The sequence below is a fragment of the Histoplasma capsulatum genome (genome assembly GCF_000150115.1).
Source record: "Histoplasma capsulatum G186AR genomic scaffold supercont2.14, whole genome shotgun sequence".
Classification (NCBI taxonomy): domain Eukaryota; kingdom Fungi; phylum Ascomycota; class Eurotiomycetes; order Onygenales; family Ajellomycetaceae; genus Histoplasma; species Histoplasma capsulatum.
Window position 1 is genome coordinate 19,723 of NW_025544814.1, and position 23,583 is coordinate 43,305.

Below are 23,583 nucleotides of genomic sequence, written 5' to 3' on the forward strand. Positions count from 1 at the left end.
GAAATAACAAGAAACACAGGGTATGTATGTTGAAACGGAAGAAGAACGGTAGAGAAGATATCTCTAGAACTTTGAATACTAACAGCAATGAGAGTGGTTTGAATTGTCCAAGAATCCAGGGGTGTTTTGAGTCACAGCGATTATTAAGATCATGCTCGGTGCCAAGCCTGGGCCTTTCAGGGGTTTTCAGATATATATTTCTTCAGACTACAAGTGGACATGATCTTTACTCCTACAGTGGACGTGCTCCAGGAATCAATTTTAGATGGCTAGGCCAAATTGCGATGAGTTGGCCCTGCCTGAACTCACTTTTCCAAACAGAAAGACATCTATCTGCACACTGTTAGACTGGAGATGGATAACTAGTATAACTCACCCAGCATCAATTTTCCATGTCGTGATACCAGTTTCGGACCTTTTGCCATATAGCAAGAGTCCGTACCTTATTAAACCCTGTGGGAATGCTAGGGGTCCTTCAGGGTCTGGAGATGCCAGGGCCGCCCGGAAGCCTGGGGGAATGTCCTCAATATGAGGAGTGCACAAATGCGATGCAGTGATTTCAAAGTTGCCCACGACTTCTACCACACCATCGTTGGCCTGCCAGTTGTTGCTGAGAGGGAAGTTTCCCTGAAAGTATCTGAGTTTGCAAATACGCTGCTGTCTACGATGGCGATAGGATATGCGTGCAGTGATGAGATTGAAGCCTGTAGAGCATCTTCCACACTTACCGTTGCTGAATGAACGCTCTCCTCATCGAGCTTGCTGACTACGGATCGAGGGAGGTCTCTGGACAGATTACCGCTGTCACGCCTGGTGGTTCTACTTGGATCAATTTCTATACCTTCAATTGACTATGCCGGGTTCTTTTCTCTGAGGCCACCGAAGCTGCTCGTCTGTAAACACAGATCACATGAATAAGGAATGTCCACTTGCTGGTGTCCTGTGATTCTCAGTGAAAACAACACAATATGCAGTTCGGCAACCTCCCCGACGACGTCATGGCTACACTTGATCGAAAATTGAGGACGGCTGAGAAGTTTTAGAATAGGAGATGACCTCCTCGAAATTAAGTTTCTAGTAGAAGGGTGCATTGCTGGGGAAATAATTTGTGAAGATTGAGATGTGCCGCGAACGCAACCTGTCTCCATGATATTTCTGAAATTGACAATGTCTCTTCTTTTCAGGAGATAGGATAATTAATTCTATAGAGTCATAGTATTGCGGTGTCTCTGTCTATAGAAGGTTCCCTTGCGTACATAAATGTTGTTCATGCTGATCCTCGGCACAGCTGGAGTTATGCCACGGAAGGATGGAGCCCATTCCTGCATCTGGAGTCAAAGTTCTTCTTCATGGCCCTGGAACAGCCAGTGCTCATCAATATCCTGCCTCTCCTCTTCAGTCCCCGCGATCTACAGCATACATGCTTTCATCTCATCCACTTTCCGCTTCACCTGCTCGTTGAGGCTAATCATTCCATAGCAAATGGTAACGTCCGCTAAATATATATTTACCAATTCCCCCAAAACTCCTCTTTACAAGGAGGCAAGAAATAATAAGTTACAATAGACGATCTTGCTTACTCGTCAAGCGGGTACGTAGATGCGACTTCCAAAAGCACAGGTAAATTAGGGCTCTCCATTGCCCGCGCTTTAGTACAAAATGCTTTGAAAAGGGTGTCCTTGCTCGGTAATGAAAACTCTCTTCGCTTCTTGGGCGTTTCAATACGCAATCTGTTATCTTGCATATAACAACTAAGTTGCTTTTCCATACTCTCTTCAACAAGAGCCGTATATAAATCCTGAAGGATACTGGTATCGGAGCTAGGGACAATGGTCCCCATAATATTATCGCTGTTCAACACTATACTGGCGGCCGACCGTCTGACGCGTCGATCTTCGTCTCTTAGAAGGGATATAAGGCCCTGCACTGCATCTTCTGGTAGACTGTTCTGCTTTCCTAAAACAATGGCGGCCGACCGTCTAATATATCGCTCATCATCTCTTAGAAGGGGTATAAGGCCCTGCACTGCATCTTCTGGTAGATTGTTCTGCTTTCCTAAAACAATGGCGGCCAACTGTCTAATATATCGATCATCATCTCTTAGAAGGGATATAACACCTGGTAGTGCATATCCTGGGAGCTTGTTCTGCGCTTCTAGAGTTTTAATGGCCAAAAATCTGATATCTTGGTTATCATCTTTCAGCAGAGATGTAAGACCCTGAAGTGCATCTTCTGGTAGACTGTTCTCTTCTAAAATCATGGTAGCCAACCGTCTGATATCTCGATCTTCATCTCTTAGAAGGGATATAACATCTGGTAGTGTATATCCTGGGAACTTGTTCTGCACTTCTAGAGCTTCAATGGCCAACAATCTGATATCTTGGTTATCATCTTTCAGCAGAGATGTAAGACCCTGAAGTGCATCTTCTGGTAGACTGTTCTGCTTTCCTAAAACAATGGCAGCCAACCGTCTGATATCTCGATCTTCATCTCTTAGAAGGGATATAACATCTGGTAGTGCATATCCTGGGAACTTGTTCTGCGCTTCTAGAGCTTCAATGGCCAACAATCTGATATATTGGTTATCATCTTTCAGCAGAGATGTAAGACCCTGAAGTGCATCTTCTGGTAGACTGTTCTCTTCTAAAATCATGGTAGCCAACAGTTTGATATCAATTTTATTTCTCAGCAGGAGTACGAAGCCATGCAGTACACCTCGCGGTAGATTTTTTTCCTTTCTTAGAGCTTCGATAACAAATGATTTGATATCTTCATCTTTATCTCTCAGCTGTGACATGAAGCGATGTATCTTATCTATTTGACCAAACAATACGGACTTCTTTTCATCTCTCGGTAGGTAGTCGTACGTCGCTAGATATTTAGCAATCGGCTGTTTAACAGCTAAAATTCTCAGGTGTAATTCAAAGTGCGGTAGTGTAATATATAAAAGGTCGTTAAGCTCTTCTTGAAGCCTCGGAGCTAAATGCCAATCACCCCTCCATATATCTTTAGATATAGGGCCCTGAAATGCTGCTTTGCGTAAGCCATTATGCTTTTTTAACCCCATATCCAACCGCATATCATTCCGAAATTCATGTTCACTTCCGGACATGAGCGCATCTTTCGGTAAGATATCATGTCTGACTAGACCCACAGTGGCCGACCATCTAACATTCGGATTTCCATCCCTCAGCAGGGATACGAGGCATTGCAGCCCATCTTCGGGTAGACTGTTCTGCATTCCTAGAGTTTCGACAACAACCGATTTAATCATAGAATGTTCATCTTTATCCATCAGTAGGGATCCAAGGCCACGTAGCGCATATTTCGGTAAGTTATTATATTTTCTTAGAGCTTCAGCGGTCGAACGTCTTACAGTCACACCTTGAGATTTATCTCCTAGCAGAGATACGAGCCCCTGCACAAGGTCTAATGTAAGATAGTGTCGCTGATTTAAAGCATATAGAATGGCAAGTAGTTCGCCTGACTTCGTTAGAATCATTTTGTTCAAAACACAATTTGGAAATTCCGTTTCGCGGCAGAGGTACATTTTATGCAGAAGTTTATGCTCAAAGAGAGACCATTGTTCGCATCGGTTATTCATATTCTCATGAATACTATTCAGATTTGACTTGATGCCCGAGCGGGGTACTTCGTTAAAGCAATGCATAAGCAACTGTAGATGTGCTGGTCCTAGCAAGTCCCGGGGCTCATTTTCCAGTTGTTGGAAAAAATAGGGGAGTTTTTCACTGTAATCAATGAAGAGCAGACCGGAAACAAATCGCCAGAAGATGTTATAGCGTCCGTTGTACTTTTCTCGACGAAGGAACTCTTCAGGTGAAATTTCTGCTGGTTGTCTTTGCTTTAAAAGGTTAAGTTTGGAGCCGGGGTGTTCCTCGGGCGTCCAACATCGTACAAAGTATCTCGCCGCAAAATACTCTTGGAATGTCAGATGCAAAAAGTGGTACTGCTTTTTTCTGTGCTGCAAATATGCGTCGGAGGAGCGAAGAAAGGAGAGGTTTGCCAGAACATTGTCTGTGACCTTGAAGCGCCGGAGTTCTTTATAAGCTTCCATTCGGAAATCATTGTCGAACTCAATGATATTGTAATAGAGACCAGCAAAGGCAAGGTACTCAACAATAGCCATTTCAGCCTCGATAAACTCTTCTATTTGCCAAATTTCAGTATAGTTTTCAATGGACGTTGTTGTCAATGGCCCGTCATCGTCCTTCTTCCCTAGCCGTATAGCATCCTTCTTCCACAGGCTCAACTCAATGTTGTGATAGAGCATGGTCATAGTCATTGATTCTTTTCCTTTTCCTTCCCCGTCCATTGAGTCATTATCCCATGTGAAAGAGAGTGCGTCCAGCAGGATAGGTATTCGAGCCAGCCCTTGAATAACAGGGTGACTTTTAATAAATGACCGAATATTATGAGCGATTATATCGGATTTATCGGCTCTATCAGCTTTGAGAGTCTTTGCAAGGTACTCATCAACTTGCTTTGGTTGAAACCCAACTGCCTCCAACTCCAAATCAAATTCCTTAGGCAAACTGACGCCTAGTGGCCGAGAAGTAACGATGACTTGTGGCCATGCTAAAAGCTCATCAAGTAGTCGGCTTGTGTCCGTTCCAGAATTCAGTTCGCGGGACATCTCATCCAGTCCGTCGAGAATAAAGAGAATCCTGCCAGCATATGCACGGTTATTCACCATGCTCCACAGCCGCTTAGCCAGGGCTTCTCCATCGTGGTGAGAAAGAAAGTATTCATTATAAAACAGGTCTCCAAAATTCCTGTATCCTTTGTTTCCTTGTAACTGCGTCTTAAGTCTCCGCAGAGGTACCCATAAAATACAGTCAAACCATTGCTTCCACATGTCTTTTTGAATATAATCATGGACGATTTTTTTACATAGAGTGGTTTTCCCGACCCCTGCGCGCCCTCGAATAAATATGCGTCTAGGTAAAAGTTTTTTGTCGTCTAGCTCCCGCTCATCGAAAAGCGACGGCAAAGATATTATTTCACCCTGATCAGTCGTCTCTACTTTCAGACGAGAGAAGAGTGAGAAAGGCGTGACAGTTTGGGATCCAGACAGCTGTCGCTTGTGTTCAACGATGGTTAAGTTAATATAACACTGCTCCATATCCAGAAGCGCGCCCGACAGCCGCTCAATCCGGAGAAGATCACTCTTAAAGTAATATTTTTTTAAGAGAACAAGTGGATCGTCTATGGCTATAAGCAAGTTAATATGCTGCCTAAGAAACACACATTCGACGGGAGTAGTTGTGCTTTTTACGTTGCATTGGTTGGAAAACACGATCAGTTGTCACTTACCGGCGTGATCACTTTTGGGCATCATTCTCAAATAGTCCCTTGCGTACGCTGCCGCTGTGGCCGCTGCGTAAGCCTGCCAGATTTTGTTCTTATGCGAATCTGAATAATCGCATATACCACGAACCACAAGACAATCATGTCCTTGAACGACACCAGCACCCTCCATTTCAAAACAAATAACTTGAAGTCGGTTTTGAAGGTCATTTCTCATATCTTCTGATCTCTGGACCTGGTTGCTGGAGGCAATATTACCATAGTGGATCTTTGGAGTATCTGCCGGCCTGACTGCTTCGATGCCTCGACTGTCCCGGTTTTTCGACCGACTCAGGTCACAGTGACCTTCACAAGGTCGGTCTCGGAATCTCTGCGGATGGTCATATTCTATAAAAAGGTTATCCATATGGGCGCCTGGGTCTTCAAATTTATCCCGCTCATCTCTATCTATTCTTGTTCGCATTTCACGCAGGTATGGAGGAAGACTTGCTCTTCTATAGGCTTGATGATCTGCTTTAAGCAAGTTGGCCGTTTCGAGTAATCGGGAAGAAGGGCCATTTATATGCCCACGTTTTTCAAGCTGGCCACCCTTGACCCAGGCCCCAGAGTCATATCGAACGACACCGCCATAATCACCAAACGGAACACTGACAACCACATCTCCTAACACAATCTCGGATTTTGCACCGGGTGGGCCGTAACTCGGAACTCCGCCTCCTATGCCAACAACCAAGAAAAATTCAATATTTTTGAAAGCAGAACGCATTCTGGCAGCGAGATCTGATGCCGCATCTGTGCCCATTTTGTGTTGTACACCCATCACGACATAGTGTTCGCCCATTTTTCCTCCATAGAAAGAATGACCATCAAAATCAATCTTCTCAATGCTCCTACTCTCAAACATGCCTTTTGCAGCAGTCAGCTCCAAGGGCAAGGGCGCAATCCACCCTACAGTGTATCTAGCACAATCCATGATATTCTAGGCACCTGCTTGCGAAAGGGCCATATGGGAGTCGATATGACCATGGGCTGTGTTCACGTCTCTGCAGCCGATCAGTAACTTAGTTATTTCCTAGAAGAGTATCCATTTTAACAGTCATAGGCAACAGTTCAACACTGAAATCCGAGCGAGAATGGACTCACCAAAACATGGTATGGTTCCCCAAGGCTGCAAAGTCGAGTTTAAGCCTTATATTTCATGCATCCAAGACCATTTAATTCACATATCAACGGCTCAATTTGACTCGCAATTGGAAAGAACTGAGAATTTCGATTGTGTTAGCACGTGGTGACAATGGCGGGGTAGACCGTAGGTCGACCTCCCAGCGCCTGTGAAGGCACAGCTCATCCTGGCAACTGATTCATTCGCGATAAGGCAGAGCACAAAAACCAAGCCTCGAGATGACCGACGGTATTGACCTTTACTGAGCGGGCCGAACAAATCGACTGCCTATTGAGTTTTCTGCGTTTCATTATCGCAGCAGTATAAGTGCACTCAGCGTCAATCGCAATCAATCAATCCAGTTATTCCTTTTTTTTTTTTTTTTTTTTTTTTTGATTTTCTTCTATTCTCTTTGATCAGAAATGAGCGTGGGATGGAGTTGTATTGCATGTAGGCAGCCGACATTTAGGTGCGGTGCGCTAGTCCGTGATAGGCAGCCTAGCGCCAACATAAGCTGGGGGTCATGGCGCTGGTGGTGTTCGAGCTCTTTTGCCCCAGTGACCTAAAGCCTCTGGCTACATCACCAGATTGTGATCGCTCTCAGGAAGCGATGCCCGAAACGGGTTCATATAAGGGCCTGTTCGGTGATTTTGTCCGTACAGTGCCAGGGCTGTACAGAAAGTGGATATTTGCCTTTTGACAGCATAAACCTTCATTATTGCCGCCTTTTCCTATATGAATATTAATCTGCTTGGTGTTCTGGCATTACTTTTATTACTTATAAGCAGTTTTTATCATGATGATTATCATGCAATTCCAGCAGACACATTGCAGTTGAAAATCCCATTATATTACTACTTTCTCACATCAAATATCAGTGAAAAATAAATCTTGATGAGTCTCAGATTGATCTGATATCACAATATCTTGATGAATCCTTGATAAGCAAGAGTCAGCAGTCTGATTCTCCAATGCTAGTCATCTGAGTCATGCAGCAAGCCTTCCCACTCTATACTCAGTGAGTCCAGTGAGGCCCTCAAGTTCAAACTGATTGAACCTCTGACATGGAGCTGGTCATACTCAATATCTTTATTGATGCCAAAAAACAAGGTTTGAAGATAGACAACAGTAATTACAAAAGTGTTATTTGGTCTTCAATTATTGATACTGTCAGTCAGCATACACATCAATCTATTATCAAAGATATATATGAGAATTGATGGTGGAAGATTAAAATAATTTGAAGATTGTGATATAAGCATCAACAACAGATATCTGGGTGGTCATTCTGTCAAGAAAAAATGACATTTATCAATGATATTGAGATTATCAGTGTGTATTTCAATCAATATCTGAAAATACAACAATTTCAATATCAAGAATCTGTGTATTCAGAACTCATCAGAGAACTGCTTGATGATCAATTGGCAACAGATGATTATGCTATAGAATATCATACTCATCAGCAAAGAAAAAGAGAAGAGATAATGAGTGAAAATACTAGTAATGTTGAAACAGAGAAGAAATTGATATTTATATCCACATTTTTTTTGACACTCACATCTGTTGTAGAATCTCTTGAAGCAGCTTATCAAAGCTCTGCTAGCTCATCTCAATCATCTGTGAGAATATCAACTGAAACAAACACTCAAAATCAATTACTCAAAAAAAAATTTGAGAACAGTATTAATACTCTGAGAGAAGTTATAAGAGAATCTACAACAGTTAAATTAAGAGTTGAGCAGTCAGATAATATCAAGCAAACAATCAGACTATTTTTAAATGAGATTCAGAATTTGCTTTCAGAGGATTGAAAGATTGATGATCAAATTTCTTATTCACAATATAGTAAGATATCATTGCTTTTTTGAGATTCAAATATATCAGATCTCTATCTTAATTATAGTGCAGAGTCAATAGAGAATTGATGAAGCTTTATACTGACTCTATTTAATTCAGAAGAGCAGTAATAGAAGTAGTAAGATAAAGAAGAAATAATGATAGAAGTAGTGATAGAAGTAGTTGTGGAATTAGTGACAGAAATAGTTGTGGAATTAGTGGCAAAAAATAATAGTGAAGGCTTCTTTGTATCTACAATATCAATAAAATAAAGAATGAATGAAGAGATTTCTTTGATAAATTATCAAAATAACAGTATTTACATTGAATAACATGGTTATAAAACATCACCATTTTTTGTATGAGAAGGTTAGATAAATATGTTAGTTCTATTGATTGATAAATTACAGCATGTATTATATATCATCAAATACACTGATAAAATACATATATTACTGCAATGAAAGTGAGAAGATGTTTGAAATATCAATATTACTGTGAAAAGTATTCAATCTACTTGATTGCTTTATTGAGACTAGCTAGCTTGTTTAAGTGTTATTATAATTCTCACTCAGATATTTCTTATACTGCTTCCACATCTGCTCAGTAATATCATTTCATTTTTTCATCATTTCATCACTATTCTCTTGAACATCTGCAGAAACTGTTTCTCTTCTTTTCTTCTTAATATTAAAATTCTCATCATATTGAGTAAGCTCATTTATTTTCTTATAGTGATTTATAAAGTTATGAACTGCTGCTAATGCAAAAACCAGATCAATTTGAGTTGTTATAGAGAATTCATCTCAACATCAATTATAGATTTGAAATCACCATTTAAACATCTCAAACACACACTCAATTACATCTCACAAGCTCACATAGCAAAGATTATATAGCTCTGAAGTATTGACAGATTGAGAATTTACTTTTTCTCATTTCTTTAGATAATATTGAACTTCTGAATATGAAATCAATATTAAGCTGAATTTCTGTAAATAATCAGCATCTACTAAAAAATAGTAGTCAGATAATATAATTTCAAATTGATCTCTTTTCTGTATCTGTGAAAGAACTCTACTATCATAAGAAGATTCTTTCATTTCAGAGTAGATATATACAAAGTTCATATTGTGATCACAGACAGTGAGAATATTTTGAGATATTCATCTCTTTCAATTTCATCATACAGATTGCTGATTCAAAGAAATAGAAATAGATAAATAAGTCTCATCTAGAGCTTCAATACATTCTTTGAAGAAAGGTCAATATTATGAATTTGAATCAAGAGCTTTCTTGCTATATTTCATTGAGGATTTGAGCATCTTGATATAATGCTTATAGAGTATGCAGAGCAATTTCAAAACCTCATGAAAGACTCTATACAAGTTATTAGTATAACATCAATTTGATGAGTATTCTATTATTTGTACTTATTTGAATATTGTGTTTAATAAATGATGAAATATCTCTGCAGTGTTCCAATAGCTCATTCTCTGTGTTATAATATACAAGAATATGAGAATCTTCTGCTCAATCTTTATAGCATGTATTACTTCAAATTCATAAATATCAGTATTACTTCTCAGCCAATCAATCAGTGCAATGAATGTACTGACACTCATCCATGTCATATTCTTAATACACAGTGAATGAAAGATAGAATCCAACAACTGAGTAGTAAATTGAAATTCATAAAATGAATCAGAATATATGAATTATATGTCAGATAAGACAGTTGAGATGCTCTGACAAATCACTTCTGCAGCAGCAAGTCTGATTAATTGTTGTCTATAATATAGATACTATCATATTGTCTTCTGAGTTGCATTGTCACTGTTGCTCATCATAATTCTTGATTTTTAATGATATTTGCAGATTTCAAGTCAGTCAGCACTGAATTGAGTCAGCACAAATCATGACTTGTTTCAGCATATACAGTACAGATTTAACTTGATTAGATTTAAATTTACCACTTTTTCAACTAATTACACTGTTGAACTCTATAAAGTGGATTTTGAAGTCAGCTTGGCACTCTTGGTGAGTTATATAGAGTTATACACAAAATCTATCAAACAGCAGACCTTTTTCAGCCAGATTAGTGCGTACAGAGCTGTATAAGTCTGTATAGCTGGCACTGTATGGACTTATACAGCCCTGGACGGGGTCACCGAACAGGCCCTAAATGTACTAGTATCTTTAAGTGTCTACGCTTGGATTTCGTTGCAAGTATGAGGAACTTCGTATTGCCATTACTGGTGACAACACCGATAGTGTCACTAGATTGCTAGACGAAGGGGCACCAATGATTCTAGAACACTTTGCTCTTGCGTAATGTCCTCGAATTGTTTCTTGATCACGGATATAATATAAATGCCGCTGTCGATACAAAGACACCCTCAGCAATTGTGTGAGTTTTGCCAGATAGCCTGTACTGTGTCTGATGATTGATGTATCCTAGGTACACCTTTGGCGACACAGCTCTTCTAGAATGGTTTTTGAAGCATGGCGCCAATCCAAACAAACGCTGTCACGTCCGTGACTGTACCCCATTGTCCTTCGCTGTTTTGGAGGGTTCACTTGAAGTCATCGAGATACTCTTCGAGAATGGGGGGTCATCTTCCCCAGGCCAGTTATTACACTACGCAGCCATGCGCAAGACCACAGATAGCTTGGCAGTTCTGGAATATATTTACAACAAATGCCCGGAGATAAATGCCTCGAATATCAACAAGTTGCTGGATCAGGATTCTCCTGAGGATTTCGCGATGAACCGTAGGGCGGGACTTGGTACTCCACTTCATTACGCGGCACTAGCCGGGTAATTGGATTCCGTGCAATTCCTTGTGGGGAAAGGAGGAAACCCTTGGATTTTAGATCCCTACCGTCGAACAGCGTGTGGTTGGGCAATCTACGGCGAACAAGAGCATGTGGCTCAATATCTTCAAAGTCTCAGAAATGTTGTGCCATCCAACCCAGAAAAACAAGAATTCAATAGTATCAGCATACCAGTTTGAGTTCTGGATTTCATTTGTATTGTATTTTGTATGTTGCTTTCATTTGTTATTACGGCAATCACAGTTCAGGATGCAGATTCGGAATGTTCTTTAATGTCCCTGAAAATTGAAGTGCATTGACACCGGGTATTGCTTAAATTCTGCAACCTCTTTTTGGGATAAGCATTCACACAAAAGCAAGTCGCTTAATGCTAGTGACACATGAAAGACATTCGACACCCAGGTAATTTCAATCGATAAGCTGAGTATCTGTTATAACACTACAGACTGACAGAAAAGCATAGTATTTTGAGAGAAGCCATGCACAAGCCTTTTGTTATGGGAGTGCTGAATTGAATTGCGGCATATATCCTCATTCTCATCACCACCCCCCGCCAGCACACTCAAACGCTACGACGAATCTCCCGGGAATGTCTACGGATCCGCAAATATGGTTCAAACCAGGCAAATGAAGGCAGGAATGCCCACAATAACCTATTCGAGCGCATCGAAGCACGACACCAGCATCCTGATTGCATTGTAGGATCATCACAAAGTCTTCTAAATACAATGACAGGCCATGCTCCCTTGATCCAGCCATTGTGGTGAGCAAAGCCAAAGCGAGAGTCTGGCTATTGTATGGTTTTGCTCAACATGAATGTTTCTCTCCAGGAATCCCTACCTCCCTGCTTTGTTCCTTCCTGCTTCACCTGCCACCACGCATTTTCAGGCAGCAGCTTTTGCATTTTGATTTTCCCGGCTTGATATACAGAGATTTTTTAGTTATCAGATAGTTAGCTCTCTAACCAATGCCTGTGATGTGTCAGTACTTAGCAGTAGCTACTAGCGTATAATAGCCTATGAAAGTGGACTGAACAATAGACTGAATCAAGGAAGAAAATATTTATTCTATATATCTATATAGAAATTAAACGATAACAAAATTATTAAAAATAACCTACCGATTCCCGAACTGAGATTTCCTTAGCTATAATATATTGTTGCTAAAGTCTGACAACCCGATCAGGCCTCGGCAAGGTCACAAGAAAATCGCCAGACGTTTGGAAGATGATTGCCGTTGTTTGGAAGGGGCGAAGTGGTGATTCCAAGTAGTCAATGGCAAACAAGGTTGTTCAACAGGAAGGTAGGAACATCGAAGGAAAAGCACGGCGGATGACCTTGTCTAGTTTTCCATACACAAAGCAGATTGAAAAAAAGAAAGGAATAAAGAAATTGAAAAAGAAGAGACCAGAAGTAAAAAGCAAATATATAATAAAGGTAAGTACTAAGATTGCCCAACACGGGAGGATAAATAAAGTGTAAACCAGCACTGCTGGAGGTCCACGCTTTCATCATTCTGTCATCTCCCTCTAACTCCATGATGCTCTCTAAATTGCCACTGCTTGCAGCCCTGGTGGTTTCAGGGTGTGTTGCGAAAATCCTCCCCCCGAGTCAGGATAGCTGGTATGTGGAGCCAGATGACATCAGCAAATATAGGCCTGGAGAATTGATCCGATTTCGCCAACTGGAAAGCAAGATACAACCTCTTCTACCGTTTGGGGAAGAAATCTCCGTGGATGCGGTATATCAGTACCTCTTCCGCACCACGGACAGTCTGGGTAATGCGGTCGCTGCTGTAACGACTCTGATTGCCCCGCACAATTCGGATTCATCGAAGCTACTCGTCTACCAGGCGGCGTATGATGCCGCGAACGGAGACTGCAGTCCATCGTATACCCTGCGGCCTGGATCCTCGAGCGCCGGACTCCTAGGTCTCCTAATGCCAAATAGTACAACATTCGCAGAGGGAATATTTGTAAGAGAATATTTTGTCCTCATTGACTCACTGGTCGTGGTTGTTTGACTGACAATTCCCCTTTGACCATTTCTAGTTAGCTGCCGCGCTGAACCGAGGGTGGTGGGTGATGATAACTGACTATGAAGGGCTGGAAGCTCAGTTCATCGCCGGCCTGCAATCTGCCTATGCCACGCTCGACTCGGTCCGCGTAGTGATCAACGAGGGACACAAGATCGGGCTGGCTCCCGATGCCCGGTACGTGATATGGGGCTATTCTGGAGGAGCATTTGCCGGTGGGTGGGCTGCAGAGCTTCAACCATCATATGCGCCAGAGTTACATTTCTCAGGGGCCGCCTTAGGCGGCACAATTGTCAATACCACCTCCGTCGTAGAATCGATTAATAGAGGGACATTTTCGGGTCTCATATTTAGAGGCTTCTATGGCGCTGCCAAAGCCTATCCCAACCTCACTGACTGGATGGATGAGAATATGCTGCCCAACAAAAGGGACGAATTTTTCAAACATGCCACCAATTGTCAGATCCAGGGAATTGACGGGAGATTCCACGATGTTTTCTCTTATTTTGTTGATGGTGACCGGTCGATATATGAGCCTGTCCCCGCAACTGTGCTTGACTGGTCTGGGCAGATGGGTCGTCGCGGGTCCCCGACTATGCCGCTGTTCATATACAAGGCCGTCAGGGATGAGATTAGCCCTATTGAGGACACCGACAAGTTGGTACATCAATACTGTAGCAACGGGGCCACCATTGAGTACCATCGAAATGTAATAGGGGAGCACGTCACTGAAGCCCTCATCGGATCGGTAAACGCCTTGGAATGGGTTTCGGATCGGTTGGCAGGGAGACCTGTACGACATCTCGAATCATGCTTGACAAAAGACGTACTCATTGCCAATATTAGTCCCTCTGCCATTTCAACACTCGGCATAGAATTGTACTCTTTCCTGAGGTCGATTCAAAGTGCTGGCCTAGGACCTCCGTCTTGAGTGTAGTATATGAAGGACGCTATTTCCCATCCTTGATCCTATTTCAGTTGGACACGGGCATGCTACTGAGTCGTGTGTCATTTCAGGGCATATGCCAGAAGAGCGATGCAGCTATTCGTCAAATCTCACCATTTGCTATCCTCCGGGTTCTCTGATACAAGGCAGAAAGAAAAGGAAGGGAGTTGAAAGGGATTGGGAGGAATCGGAGTTGGGGGAAACTGAGGGGAGCAATATTTGCGAATATTTCAGGCAAAATCTGGAAACAGTGGCGAAAGGCCGCTGGGGAGGACATCACGGGATTCAAACAGCCAATCCCTTCTCATCGACCCTTGAAAGATTCAAGGAGAACTTTTGGTTGTTCAATGAATGTAGTAATTGTGTCTTCGACGGCGGTTCCTTTGTTCAAAGCAAGTAAGTCATGCCTTGTGATAGCGTTGAAAACGATGAGGATGAGGTTATCTGGAGGCAAATTGAACAATAGAATATCGTAGATTTCTTTTTCTTTTCTTTTTCTTTTTCTTTTTTTTGGGAGAAGGGGTTGATTGAGCTTGGCCAAATTTCCACCTTGGCCCATGGACCATTGGTTAATTGGACTTGGTAATCTCTAATACAGCAGCAGATGCAATCACTGGAATATTTTAATGGTTTGCCCATAAACAAGCCTGCGAGTTGATTAGGACTCAGGCGTCAGCACTCCCTATTTGATGGAGAGTGGTCAACAGTGGGAATTATTCAACCGAATTGTATGTTAAGAGTTAGAATCGTTGGATAGCCTTGAGGTACAGTTCTGTCACCATATTGTGTTTTACAAAGATCCCACCCGCAGACGCAATCAACGGGAAGATCCCAAACGGGAATGAAATGTTGTGTTTTCCTTGGTATTTCTCCACACGATATGCTGCATATATAATATGCAGCGTCATTGTTTATGGAAACGTAACAGCCAGAGCGAATAGCTATTTCAGGTTTTGATATCCTTTCAGCCACATAAATGATCCTATTTGATTATCCTTGCCGTATCTCATACACTCCGCTGAGCCTGGAGCTTCGATAACCAGCGGGTAAGGATATATGGTGAATACCCGAGATCTACTACGTAGTTCAGTTTCCGTTCCGCACGAACACGTCAAGCCTGAACCGCGGGCATGAAAGTAAATTCGGCTATCACCATGCCGCAGCAAACCATGCATGGAACGGGATCAAATATACTGATGGTGGGTAATGGTGAAAGTTAGGTGCAGTCCGTCTGGGGCGGGATCGTGCTTGATACTGTGTTGTTGGTTGTTTGTCGTTCCGGTTCTTTGTTCTGGTGCGGAGGCGGCTGAAGAACCGTAGATGGCCGTGCAGGTCACCTGATCCGTGGCGGACCCTGCTGAGTCATCGTATTCGGCTTATCTTGCCGGATCAGGCAAGAAGGTTGATGGCCTCAAGATCCGCCCAAAGAGGCAAATTCGGCTTCGGATTGCCAAGGAGTCATTGCCAGGATTCATCTGCATCCGCTTCGTCTTCAACCAAACCTCCCCATCACCATCCAGATATCCCCGCAGTTAAGAAGCAGGGTGCCTGGGAAAAGTGCTGGAAAGTCTGTGTGGCTGGCGTGTTGGTTGCAAACTAACCCAACAGCTCGCTCCCTTGCTTCCCTGTTCCATTCTACTGCCAATGCTACTAAGAAGAGCTAGCCGCGGGTGTTTGACTTCTCCTTTGTGCTTCTCGACCACCTCACACCCCCTCCTGCACCGACGCCGTGGGGAAGGCACATATCTGTAACCAGGCCATTGTACCGAGCTTTTCGTCTTGTTTGAAAATATTCCAATGCCGGCCTCAGTGGCTCAACGTGTCCACGGATCCTGAATCCCCACCTCCAACTTGCTTTGTTCCTTGGTGATCCAACGATCCAGACTCTAGCCCTTTGCGGCTTGCTGGGGCTACGATCGGTTGGTGGTGAACAAACATGGCCGAGTAAGACTGACTCCACATGGATATATAAAGATGAAGGCTGCTATCAGCTGGGAAATATGGTTGATTGATATCTTGATTGATACACTGCTGATAAATGGGTATCAGATTGATTTCCATCCACGGATGGGGCTATCCGGCCCTCCGAACCTCCTCCACTTCTACCGACCCCGTGCAGAAACTACGCACAAACTCCGCGGATGTCAGATCTATTTCTCCAAACAGGAAAATCCCCAAGTCCAAGTCAACAAATGCGCTGGCGGATATAATAGCGGCATCCGGCGTTCACGGAGTTTCCCGTGCTGCTCTTGAAGGACCCTCCGAACATTCCCTTTCTACCCTGCGCGACCCTCGAGTTGGCAGCACGTCAGATTTATCGACTTCGGCTTCGTCACCACACCACCCAGATTTGAGCAGTGAGGTCGCAAATCTCAGCGACAAGCTCATCCAAGCCCTTAACAGCCAGACTATCTTAGATGATACTCTGGCAGCCACACGCCAGGAGTTGGAACAAGCGCTCATAAGGATTGGACAACTGGAGGAACAAACCCGTCAATATGAGGCAGATATCACTAATGGGGTCCTAATGAGGAGAGTGGATGTGGAAACCGAGTGGGCGAAGCTGAAGGATGAAGCTGCTGAACAAAGAACTCAGCGTGCAACTATTGAAAAGGAAAAAAAGGCAATTGAACTGGAGCTCGAAAATCTAACAGCAGCGTTGTTTGAGGAAGCTAATAAGGTAGGACTAATATCTCCCTGCTGGATCCCGGTTTTCCATAACACTAACTAGCTTTTGTATTGCAGATGGTAGCCGCCGCACAATTAGAACGAGAGATTGTTGAGCGGCGAAATGAACAGCTTCGAGCGCAAATTAAAGATAACGAAATACTTCTTGCCTCTCAGCAGGAGCAACTGAGCGAGTTGAAGGTCGTCATACAGAATATGAATACTGATCAGGACGAGATTCGCAGTCGAACGGATGCTTCCACTACACCTTCTTCTCCAGGCACAACACATCAACATGTTAGTACCATAGATCGCCTTTTGGAGGCGATGAACCTCACACCTACCGCCCCTGGCTCGGGTGAAATATGCCCAGCCCCCTCAACAAGTTACTCACACTTAATGAAACCGGTCTGTCGAACCGATATCCAATCTTTCGAGGATTTCCGTGCGATGATCCATCTAGCTAGAAGCTCTAAGCCGTCAAGTAGAATTGGGAGTGGATCATATGGAGGATTGAATGTTATGGGATTCGGCAATTTCACAGGCAATAAGGAAAGCGAACACAAACACTCGTATTCCAATGGTTCGGCAATGTCTCTCCCGGGCTTTCCCGGTTCTCCTAACAGTAATTCGCCGCCTCGAGAATCGCACGCAGCTGTTTTAAAGGAAAGCCGATTCTACAAAAGAGCACTTGCCGAGGATATTGAACCCACGCTCAGGCTAGATGCTGCACCCGGAATATCGTGGTTAACCCGTCGTACGGTTCTGAGTAGCATATGTGAAGGAGCTCTTGTCGTTGAATATATACCTGCTGTTGCTGCGAAATACTCATTCCCATGTGCGCTCTGCGGTGAAGCGAGAAAAGGAGGGGAGAATGCACGAACTCATCGTTTCCGTACCTCAGACAACGAAAATGCTCAACGCTACCCGATGTGTACGATATGCTTGGAAAGGCTCAGATCTTGCTGCGATTTCGTTGGGTATCTACGACTCATCGTGGACGGCCACGTTCGCATTTTGGATGAAGAGGACGAAAAGGAAGCATGGGAGGAGACTATCCGCCTCCGAGAACGAATGTTCTGGGCTCGGATAGGGGGAGGAGTCGTTCCTGCTTTCCTTCAGTCGAAATGCCCCGAGAAGGATAGTTCTGCTCCCAGTATTGATACGGCTTACCAAAAGTGCGAAGATAAAACGGTGTCTGTGGAAGATCCCTTTGCGCCTGATCTAAACGCAGTCGCAAATTGTACCTCTCAAGTGAGAATGAATGCATTTCAAGCCCGAGAGTCCGACGGACCTGATGGGATTAACAACCCCGACTCCGGAATTGGAATTGGTTTAACAAACTTCCCAACTAATGCTAATGAAAATGAACTTCCTGTTCAAAGGCTTTCTTTGAGCAAACCAACAGCCAAGGCTAACATTGACACGAAAATTTTCCAACTACACGAATCGGATTCTTCCAGGCCAATGGCACCATCGAACAATAGTGCTGGATTGGATCCGCAATTAAAAGTTACGATGCCTAACAAAACAGAGCTCTGAGCGTGTACTCGCCTCTGCTATCAAACCTAAAGAGAGAATGTACTGAATTGGAACCGAACTCGCTATCAATTTTTTTTCCTGCGCTGTCCTTTGACTATACCCATTTAATAGTAGCTGGCTGGAGCCGTTTCTTCGATTCTTCGAGCGCAGGGCGCTGTATCGTTACTTGCACATATAATATATATACTGGTCACACTCAGCTTTTTTGTCGCGCCAGCACACGATTGCCTCTTTTCTTACTCCCGCATGCAGAGGTTTTGTTGTCACCTCTGACTGGCTGGCTAAATGGCATCTCTAATCCTTTCCTTGGCGATTTTCGATTTCCCCGTTCCTATCCTACCAGTACTTCTCCTGCGTCCCGTTTCAATCTCAAGTTTTCCGCGAAAATATGATAGAAGCCAGTATGCGCCATTTTCAACCATATCAGTCTGCTCCCAAAATAAGTTAGTTATGGGCAGACATATCTCATCTACTCGATATTTTTCGTCATTTTGTTATAAAGACATCAACTACGACCACGCATCACTTGGAGCACACTTTTTTGCTCTTACTTCCGGAATCTTTCGTTAATATAACTACTTTCGCTTCCGTTTTTACTCTCCAAACTCTATTTTTCTGTCGCCGCTTAGCCGTTCTTCACGACCATTTTCCACCTATGTGATACGCCTCCTATTCTCCAGATCAATTTTCCTCCTGCCTTTCTTGATTTGGAATGGTTACAGACAAGGACTAGCCAATATCGATATGCAGGAGCAGGTAATTGTCTCCTACTCACGCTATTTTCCAGCCAACTTTTGCCATATTCAGATTGCTTTTTTCTCTTCTTTTCAACCACTATGTGATTTCCAAGATACCATCTTGTAATCCCTTTTTAGTCTAACTAACCATCTTTCTTTTCTGTCAGTATTATTTCCTTGGCGTAAAGTGGATGATTTCATCATGTCTGCTTTCTTGCCCAATCTTTGATTCTTGTTTTTTCCTCTTTCTTGTTTTTTTGGTTCTCTTTTCTTTTTTTTATCCTCAAAAAAGTGCTATAACCTTTGTGCATAACTGGACATTTACCTACCCCTTTCGGTCCTCTTATTTCCGTTTTGGTTTTAACTTTTTTGTTAATTCGGTTTAGGGACAGGGTTTGTTTCGTTATTGGGATGGGATTAGTTCATCTTGTGTATTTTTTTTTTCAACTCCTCTTTTGTTTCCACCGAAGGCCTCAAGCTTGCTTTCGGACTCTCAATTGTTATAGAAATTAGAGTTGGATGTGGATTGATTACTCGCGTGTGGTTGGGCAGGCATGAAGCAGGACAGGAAACGCAATATTTAATCAGTGAGTAATTCAAGCGTTATACGTAATTTCTGCCTTGATCTCTTGGTGTTTGAGCTTTGTGACATAAGTAAGATCTTGCATGGTGATTCTTGTGATCAAAATTGGAATACATGAAGTGAACTTTGCGGCGATGCATTTCATTTGGCCCTGGGGGCGGGAAAAGAATCAGGTATATAGGGATGGATGGATATATCCTATTCCGCTGTAATAAATAAGATAGATAGTTCCCCAAATTATGACACCGTAGTTCACACTCCGTAACAACCGCATGAATAATACAATGATGAAATAAAATCAAAATAGAAGCTCCAGTCAAGGAAAGTAAAATGGCAAATAAAATGAACCAACGCGAGTAATGATGTAAAAGGAGGAGGGTCGAAAAAAAATCGTTCTGCGCAGTACAGTACATTTTGTATCCATGCCCTCACTTTTCCCATAAGCTTGTTTTTTTAATTTTCTTTCTTTCTTTTTTTTTTTTTTTGGAAGGTCACTGCTTAAATTTCTGATGAATATGTCTAATCTGCTCTTCAATATTAACAGTCTGTCCTGGAGGCGGCGGACCGCCAGGTGGTGGATGCCCGGGGATATGTGGGCCTTGGGTTTGGGCTTTCCCATCAGGCGCTTGACTCTGGCCCGGCGCCAGCTCATAACCAGGCACACCGGGTGGCATTCCACCAATCCCCATACCTGTCGCGGCGCGCTTGCGTCTCGCTTCCTCGTCTGGATCCAGTGAGCCGCTGCCATTATCCTCCTGGCCACCACTGCCAGCGGTGGCTCCCGGGCTGTCCACCGCGCTGAGAGATGGGTCGAACACGTCCGTCCGTTGACTAGCCAGACGCTTGAGGTTATTGAAAACATCTGCGGTGGAGAGGTTTGTAGTTGCGTAGCGGGCTTCGGCCTTTGCGCGTTGCTCCTTCCAACGCGGATCCTGCAGCTCGATACGCATGTGATGGTCGATTTCGTTGATGGGGATTTGCTGGCGGCAGTTGGGACAGAGGGTTGTTGGGGCGGCGGTAGTGTTTAGGCGTTTGGCTTGGGCGCGGGGCACGTAGTCGGCGCGGATGCGCATGGGTTGTTGGGTGGAGCCTGGAGGCGGCGTGGGTATGGCGCGCGCAGCAGCCTGCGCTGATTGTGCCTGTTCGCGTTCTTGCTGGCGTTCGCGGATGCGATCTTCTTCTTCAGAGACATAGGGGGCGGTCATCGGGGTTGTAGGGGTTGAGATAGGCGTAGGGGATTTGGGGGCGAAGGGGGACGGCTGTTGGTGCTCTGTTGTGACAGGAACTGGGATAGTGTGCTGTGGGGCTGGGGATGAGACGTCTTGCGAACGTGGATAGGCGTCGTAGTATGTTGTCTCTTCATCTGTGGGCATTGCTTCCTCGATTCGTCTGTCGTGCGGTTGTAGAGACATCATTGCCTTTTGTTCTAGGGAGGCAGTCTGTAGATCGTTCAACGTTGTTGGGAGTGGGAGTTCAGCCTGGTCGTCCGCCTCTGTGAAAAGAACCGTTTCCACCACTACAAAATCATGCCAGTCGATTTGGGCATATGCAATCCGTTCTTGCTCCTCCTGCTCCTCCTTCTTTTGCTTCTGTTGCTGCTGGAATTTAACCCACTCGGCGCGTTGTTTTGCCCGATCGAGGATATGATACTTGTCTTTCACATTCCTTTCTAGTTCCGCTATTCGGCTCGACATTGAATTAGAACCATCCGACTCATCGACTTGAAGAAGGGATGTGTATTGGTCAACAAGCCGGGTGAAGAACTGGTAGAGGCTATGCTGTGGCCGAAGAAAGTCAAACTGGAAGTTTCTCGTTTCGCGCTGGGACAAGGCGGTCATAAACGATTTCCCTCGCTTGGCGACGAATAGGGCAGTCAGTTTGACTACTTCAAGATCCAGAGCATTGATATTCGGCATACGCGCAGAGTAATGAAATTCTGGGGGCTGAGCCGGGCCCTTCGGCTTTTCGGGTTCTGGTGCAGCCACTGGTTCCCCAGCCCGGCCAGCAGAAATTGCAGTCCCCCTACCCGCCTTGATTTCGCTAAGTCGCCATGAGTAAAATGCAGCATAGGCATCACTCGGATTCAAAAATGAGAATTTCGGATTAGATCTTTCTTTGTCGCGGACTCGATCTGATAAAAGAAAAGAGCCAAAAATCAGCATCCTATAGTGGAATAACAGTCGGAATTGGAAGATTCTACCTTCAAAAACAGGACCATTACGCGCTACAAACCCGGCGGTCTTCTCGATAATGGCTAGAAATTTTATCAGTTCCACGATCACAACCATAAGAGGTTTTGACTTTGACACGCTAAGCGGGAGCTACTGACTTCTAATATCTTTCGGAGGCAGAACAATGTCCTCGGGAGGCTTGCTGACTTCTTCGGGTAAGCCTGGCGGTGTCGCAACTGATCCGTTTGTCACGGACGGGGCCATGATGGGCAGTACAGCTGTTGCTGGCAGAGAGTGTCTGCCAACTCCGACCTTGTTGCGGCGAAGGAGATACCAGATGGAGGCTCTGCTCACGTGATTATAAACTGCGATCTAGTCCCAAACAGGCAGTTGGCCCCTGGGCAATTGAAGGGTCAGAGCCGCAGATAACCAAAGGAATTCCGAAGCGAGGATATTGTACGTATTGTAGGATTCTATTCCCATAGAGGCACAATTGATTTTACCCCCGTGTACTGTATTTCTTTTTGTGTAGACGCAGAACCATGTTCTTGCATGTGCTTCGAAATGCTCCAATTGGTCGCTTCAATGTTCAGCCCTTGTTTAGCGGCAAAACATCTGGCCTCAAACAACTGAGGAGTGGTAGGCTACTCCTGAATTCCCACCCAGCCTGTGAAGCAGCGTCTGGAAAATTCAGACATTCCACTTCACTTTTCTTTCTGTGGGATGTAGACACTCCTGCCCTTTTCCCTACTTTCGTTAATTACTAGTTTATTTCCGCGACGGAGACGCCTCTGTTCCCGCGCCGGGGCCCTTCTCTTCCTCACTCGATGAACTCAACGTTTGCTGTGTCAAATATCACTCTTTTTTTCATCGTTTTACTACGAGTTTCTTGAAACAAGGGTGGCTGGCATATAATCTATTTAATCCCTCTTCTCTTCTTTTTTCTCTTTTCCTCCAAATATGGCCTCCAAGCCTGCCAAAGGTGGGCTGGAGGTGAAGCCCCAGAACCGTAACGGTCGTTCGCCATCCCGATCCCCTGGTCATAGGAATCGGAAAAAAGCTGCGGCGTCGAAAAAGCTCGACTACAGCTCTGAAGGGATTTCGGATTATGATGTACTTCAGTTGCCAGTTTCAGATTATAAAATTGTGTTGTTGTTGACGGCTGTATCCGTTGTGGTCCGGCTGTTCAGGATCTACCAGCCAACAAGTGTGGTATTCGATGAAGTGCAGTACGTCGCCACCCTTGCCCCGACTCTGTCAATTGACATAGATACTAAGATTTGGCTTAATATGTCATCAGCTTCGGTGGATTTGCGACCAAATATATCAATGGAAAGTTTTTCATGGACGTACATCCCCCGCTCGCGAAAATGCTCATCGCCCTTGTCGGATACCTGGCTGGATTTCGCGGTGACTTCGACTTCAAGGAAATCGGGAAGGACTATTTGGAGCCCGGGGTTCCATACGTAGCTATGCGTATGCTGCCCGCAATAATGGGTATTATGGCTGTCCCAACCATGTTTCTTACGTTGAAGGCATACGGGTGCCGAACATCCACAGCTTCTATGGGCGCGCTTCTTGTTACGTTTGGTAAGGCCTAAAAACTTGATTTTCTACGCCGCGAACCCCATAATATTGACTGACGCCTCTGTGCCTCAAAAAGAGAACGGTCTTGTTACCCAGTCACGCTTTATCCTCCTCGATTCACCTTTAATCATATTTACGGCCCTAACTGC

At 44.0% G+C, this 23,583-nt stretch overlaps 8 protein-coding genes across 8 annotated transcripts in view; 5 read left to right on the forward strand and 3 right to left on the reverse strand.

Moving 5' to 3' along the window:
• Nucleotides 1–207: 207 nt before the first annotated feature.
• HCBG_07656 (uncharacterized protein) lies at nucleotides 208–1,000 on the reverse strand (the record flags this gene model as incomplete). Its single annotated transcript, XM_045434705.1, has 4 exons — nucleotides 208–232; nucleotides 377–627; nucleotides 729–810; nucleotides 993–1,000. The coding sequence occupies 4 exons, from the start codon at nucleotides 998–1,000 to the stop codon at nucleotides 208–210; spliced, it is 366 nt and encodes a 121-aa protein (XP_045284011.1).
• A 576-nt stretch (nucleotides 1,001–1,576) lies between these two features.
• On the reverse strand, nucleotides 1,577–6,301 carry HCBG_07657 (pfs domain-containing protein; the record flags this gene model as incomplete). Its single annotated transcript, XM_045434706.1, has 2 exons — nucleotides 1,577–5,232; nucleotides 5,335–6,301. The coding sequence occupies 2 exons, from the start codon at nucleotides 6,299–6,301 to the stop codon at nucleotides 1,577–1,579; spliced, it is 4,623 nt and encodes a 1,540-aa protein (XP_045284012.1).
• Nucleotides 6,302–10,779: 4,478 nt separating this feature from the next.
• HCBG_07658 (ankyrin repeat protein) lies at nucleotides 10,780–11,154 on the forward strand (the record flags this gene model as incomplete). The annotated part of the gene is made up of 1 exon (XM_045434707.1): nucleotides 10,780–11,154. The coding sequence occupies one exon, from the start codon at nucleotides 10,780–10,782 to the stop codon at nucleotides 11,152–11,154; it is 375 nt and encodes a 124-aa protein (XP_045284013.1).
• A 1,552-nt stretch (nucleotides 11,155–12,706) lies between these two features.
• Nucleotides 12,707–14,132, forward strand: HCBG_07659 (secretory lipase; the record flags this gene model as incomplete). The annotated part of the gene is made up of 2 exons (XM_045434708.1): nucleotides 12,707–13,141; nucleotides 13,218–14,132. 2 exons carry the CDS (start codon nucleotides 12,707–12,709, stop codon nucleotides 14,130–14,132), a joined length of 1,350 nt encoding a protein of 449 aa, XP_045284014.1.
• Nucleotides 14,133–15,552: 1,420 nt separating this feature from the next.
• HCBG_07660 (uncharacterized protein) lies at nucleotides 15,553–15,747 on the forward strand (the record flags this gene model as incomplete). The annotated part of the gene is made up of 1 exon (XM_045434709.1): nucleotides 15,553–15,747. The coding sequence occupies one exon, from the start codon at nucleotides 15,553–15,555 to the stop codon at nucleotides 15,745–15,747; it is 195 nt and encodes a 64-aa protein (XP_045284015.1).
• A 336-nt stretch (nucleotides 15,748–16,083) lies between these two features.
• On the forward strand, nucleotides 16,084–18,791 carry HCBG_07661 (uncharacterized protein; the record flags this gene model as incomplete). The annotated part of the gene is made up of 3 exons (XM_045434710.1): nucleotides 16,084–16,091; nucleotides 16,197–16,827; nucleotides 16,893–18,791. The coding sequence occupies 3 exons, from the start codon at nucleotides 16,084–16,086 to the stop codon at nucleotides 18,354–18,356; spliced, it is 2,103 nt and encodes a 700-aa protein (XP_045284016.1).
• Nucleotides 18,792–20,167: 1,376 nt separating this feature from the next.
• HCBG_07662 (splicing factor 3 subunit 1) lies at nucleotides 20,168–22,111 on the reverse strand (the record flags this gene model as incomplete). The annotated part of the gene is made up of 2 exons (XM_045434711.1): nucleotides 20,168–21,807; nucleotides 22,006–22,111. 2 exons carry the CDS (start codon nucleotides 22,109–22,111, stop codon nucleotides 20,168–20,170), a joined length of 1,746 nt encoding a protein of 581 aa, XP_045284017.1.
• A 696-nt stretch (nucleotides 22,112–22,807) lies between these two features.
• Nucleotides 22,808–23,583, forward strand: part of HCBG_07663 (dolichyl-phosphate-mannose-protein mannosyltransferase 1) — a gene marked incomplete at both ends in the record, with an annotated part of 3,063 nt that continues 2,287 nt past the window's right edge. The window contains 3 exons of the mRNA XM_045434712.1: nucleotides 22,808–23,076; nucleotides 23,148–23,437; nucleotides 23,511–23,529. Of these exons, the coding sequence (XP_045284018.1) occupies nucleotides 22,808–23,076; nucleotides 23,148–23,437; nucleotides 23,511–23,529 (578 nt within the window). The remainder of the gene's footprint in view (nucleotides 23,077–23,147; nucleotides 23,438–23,510; nucleotides 23,530–23,583) is intronic.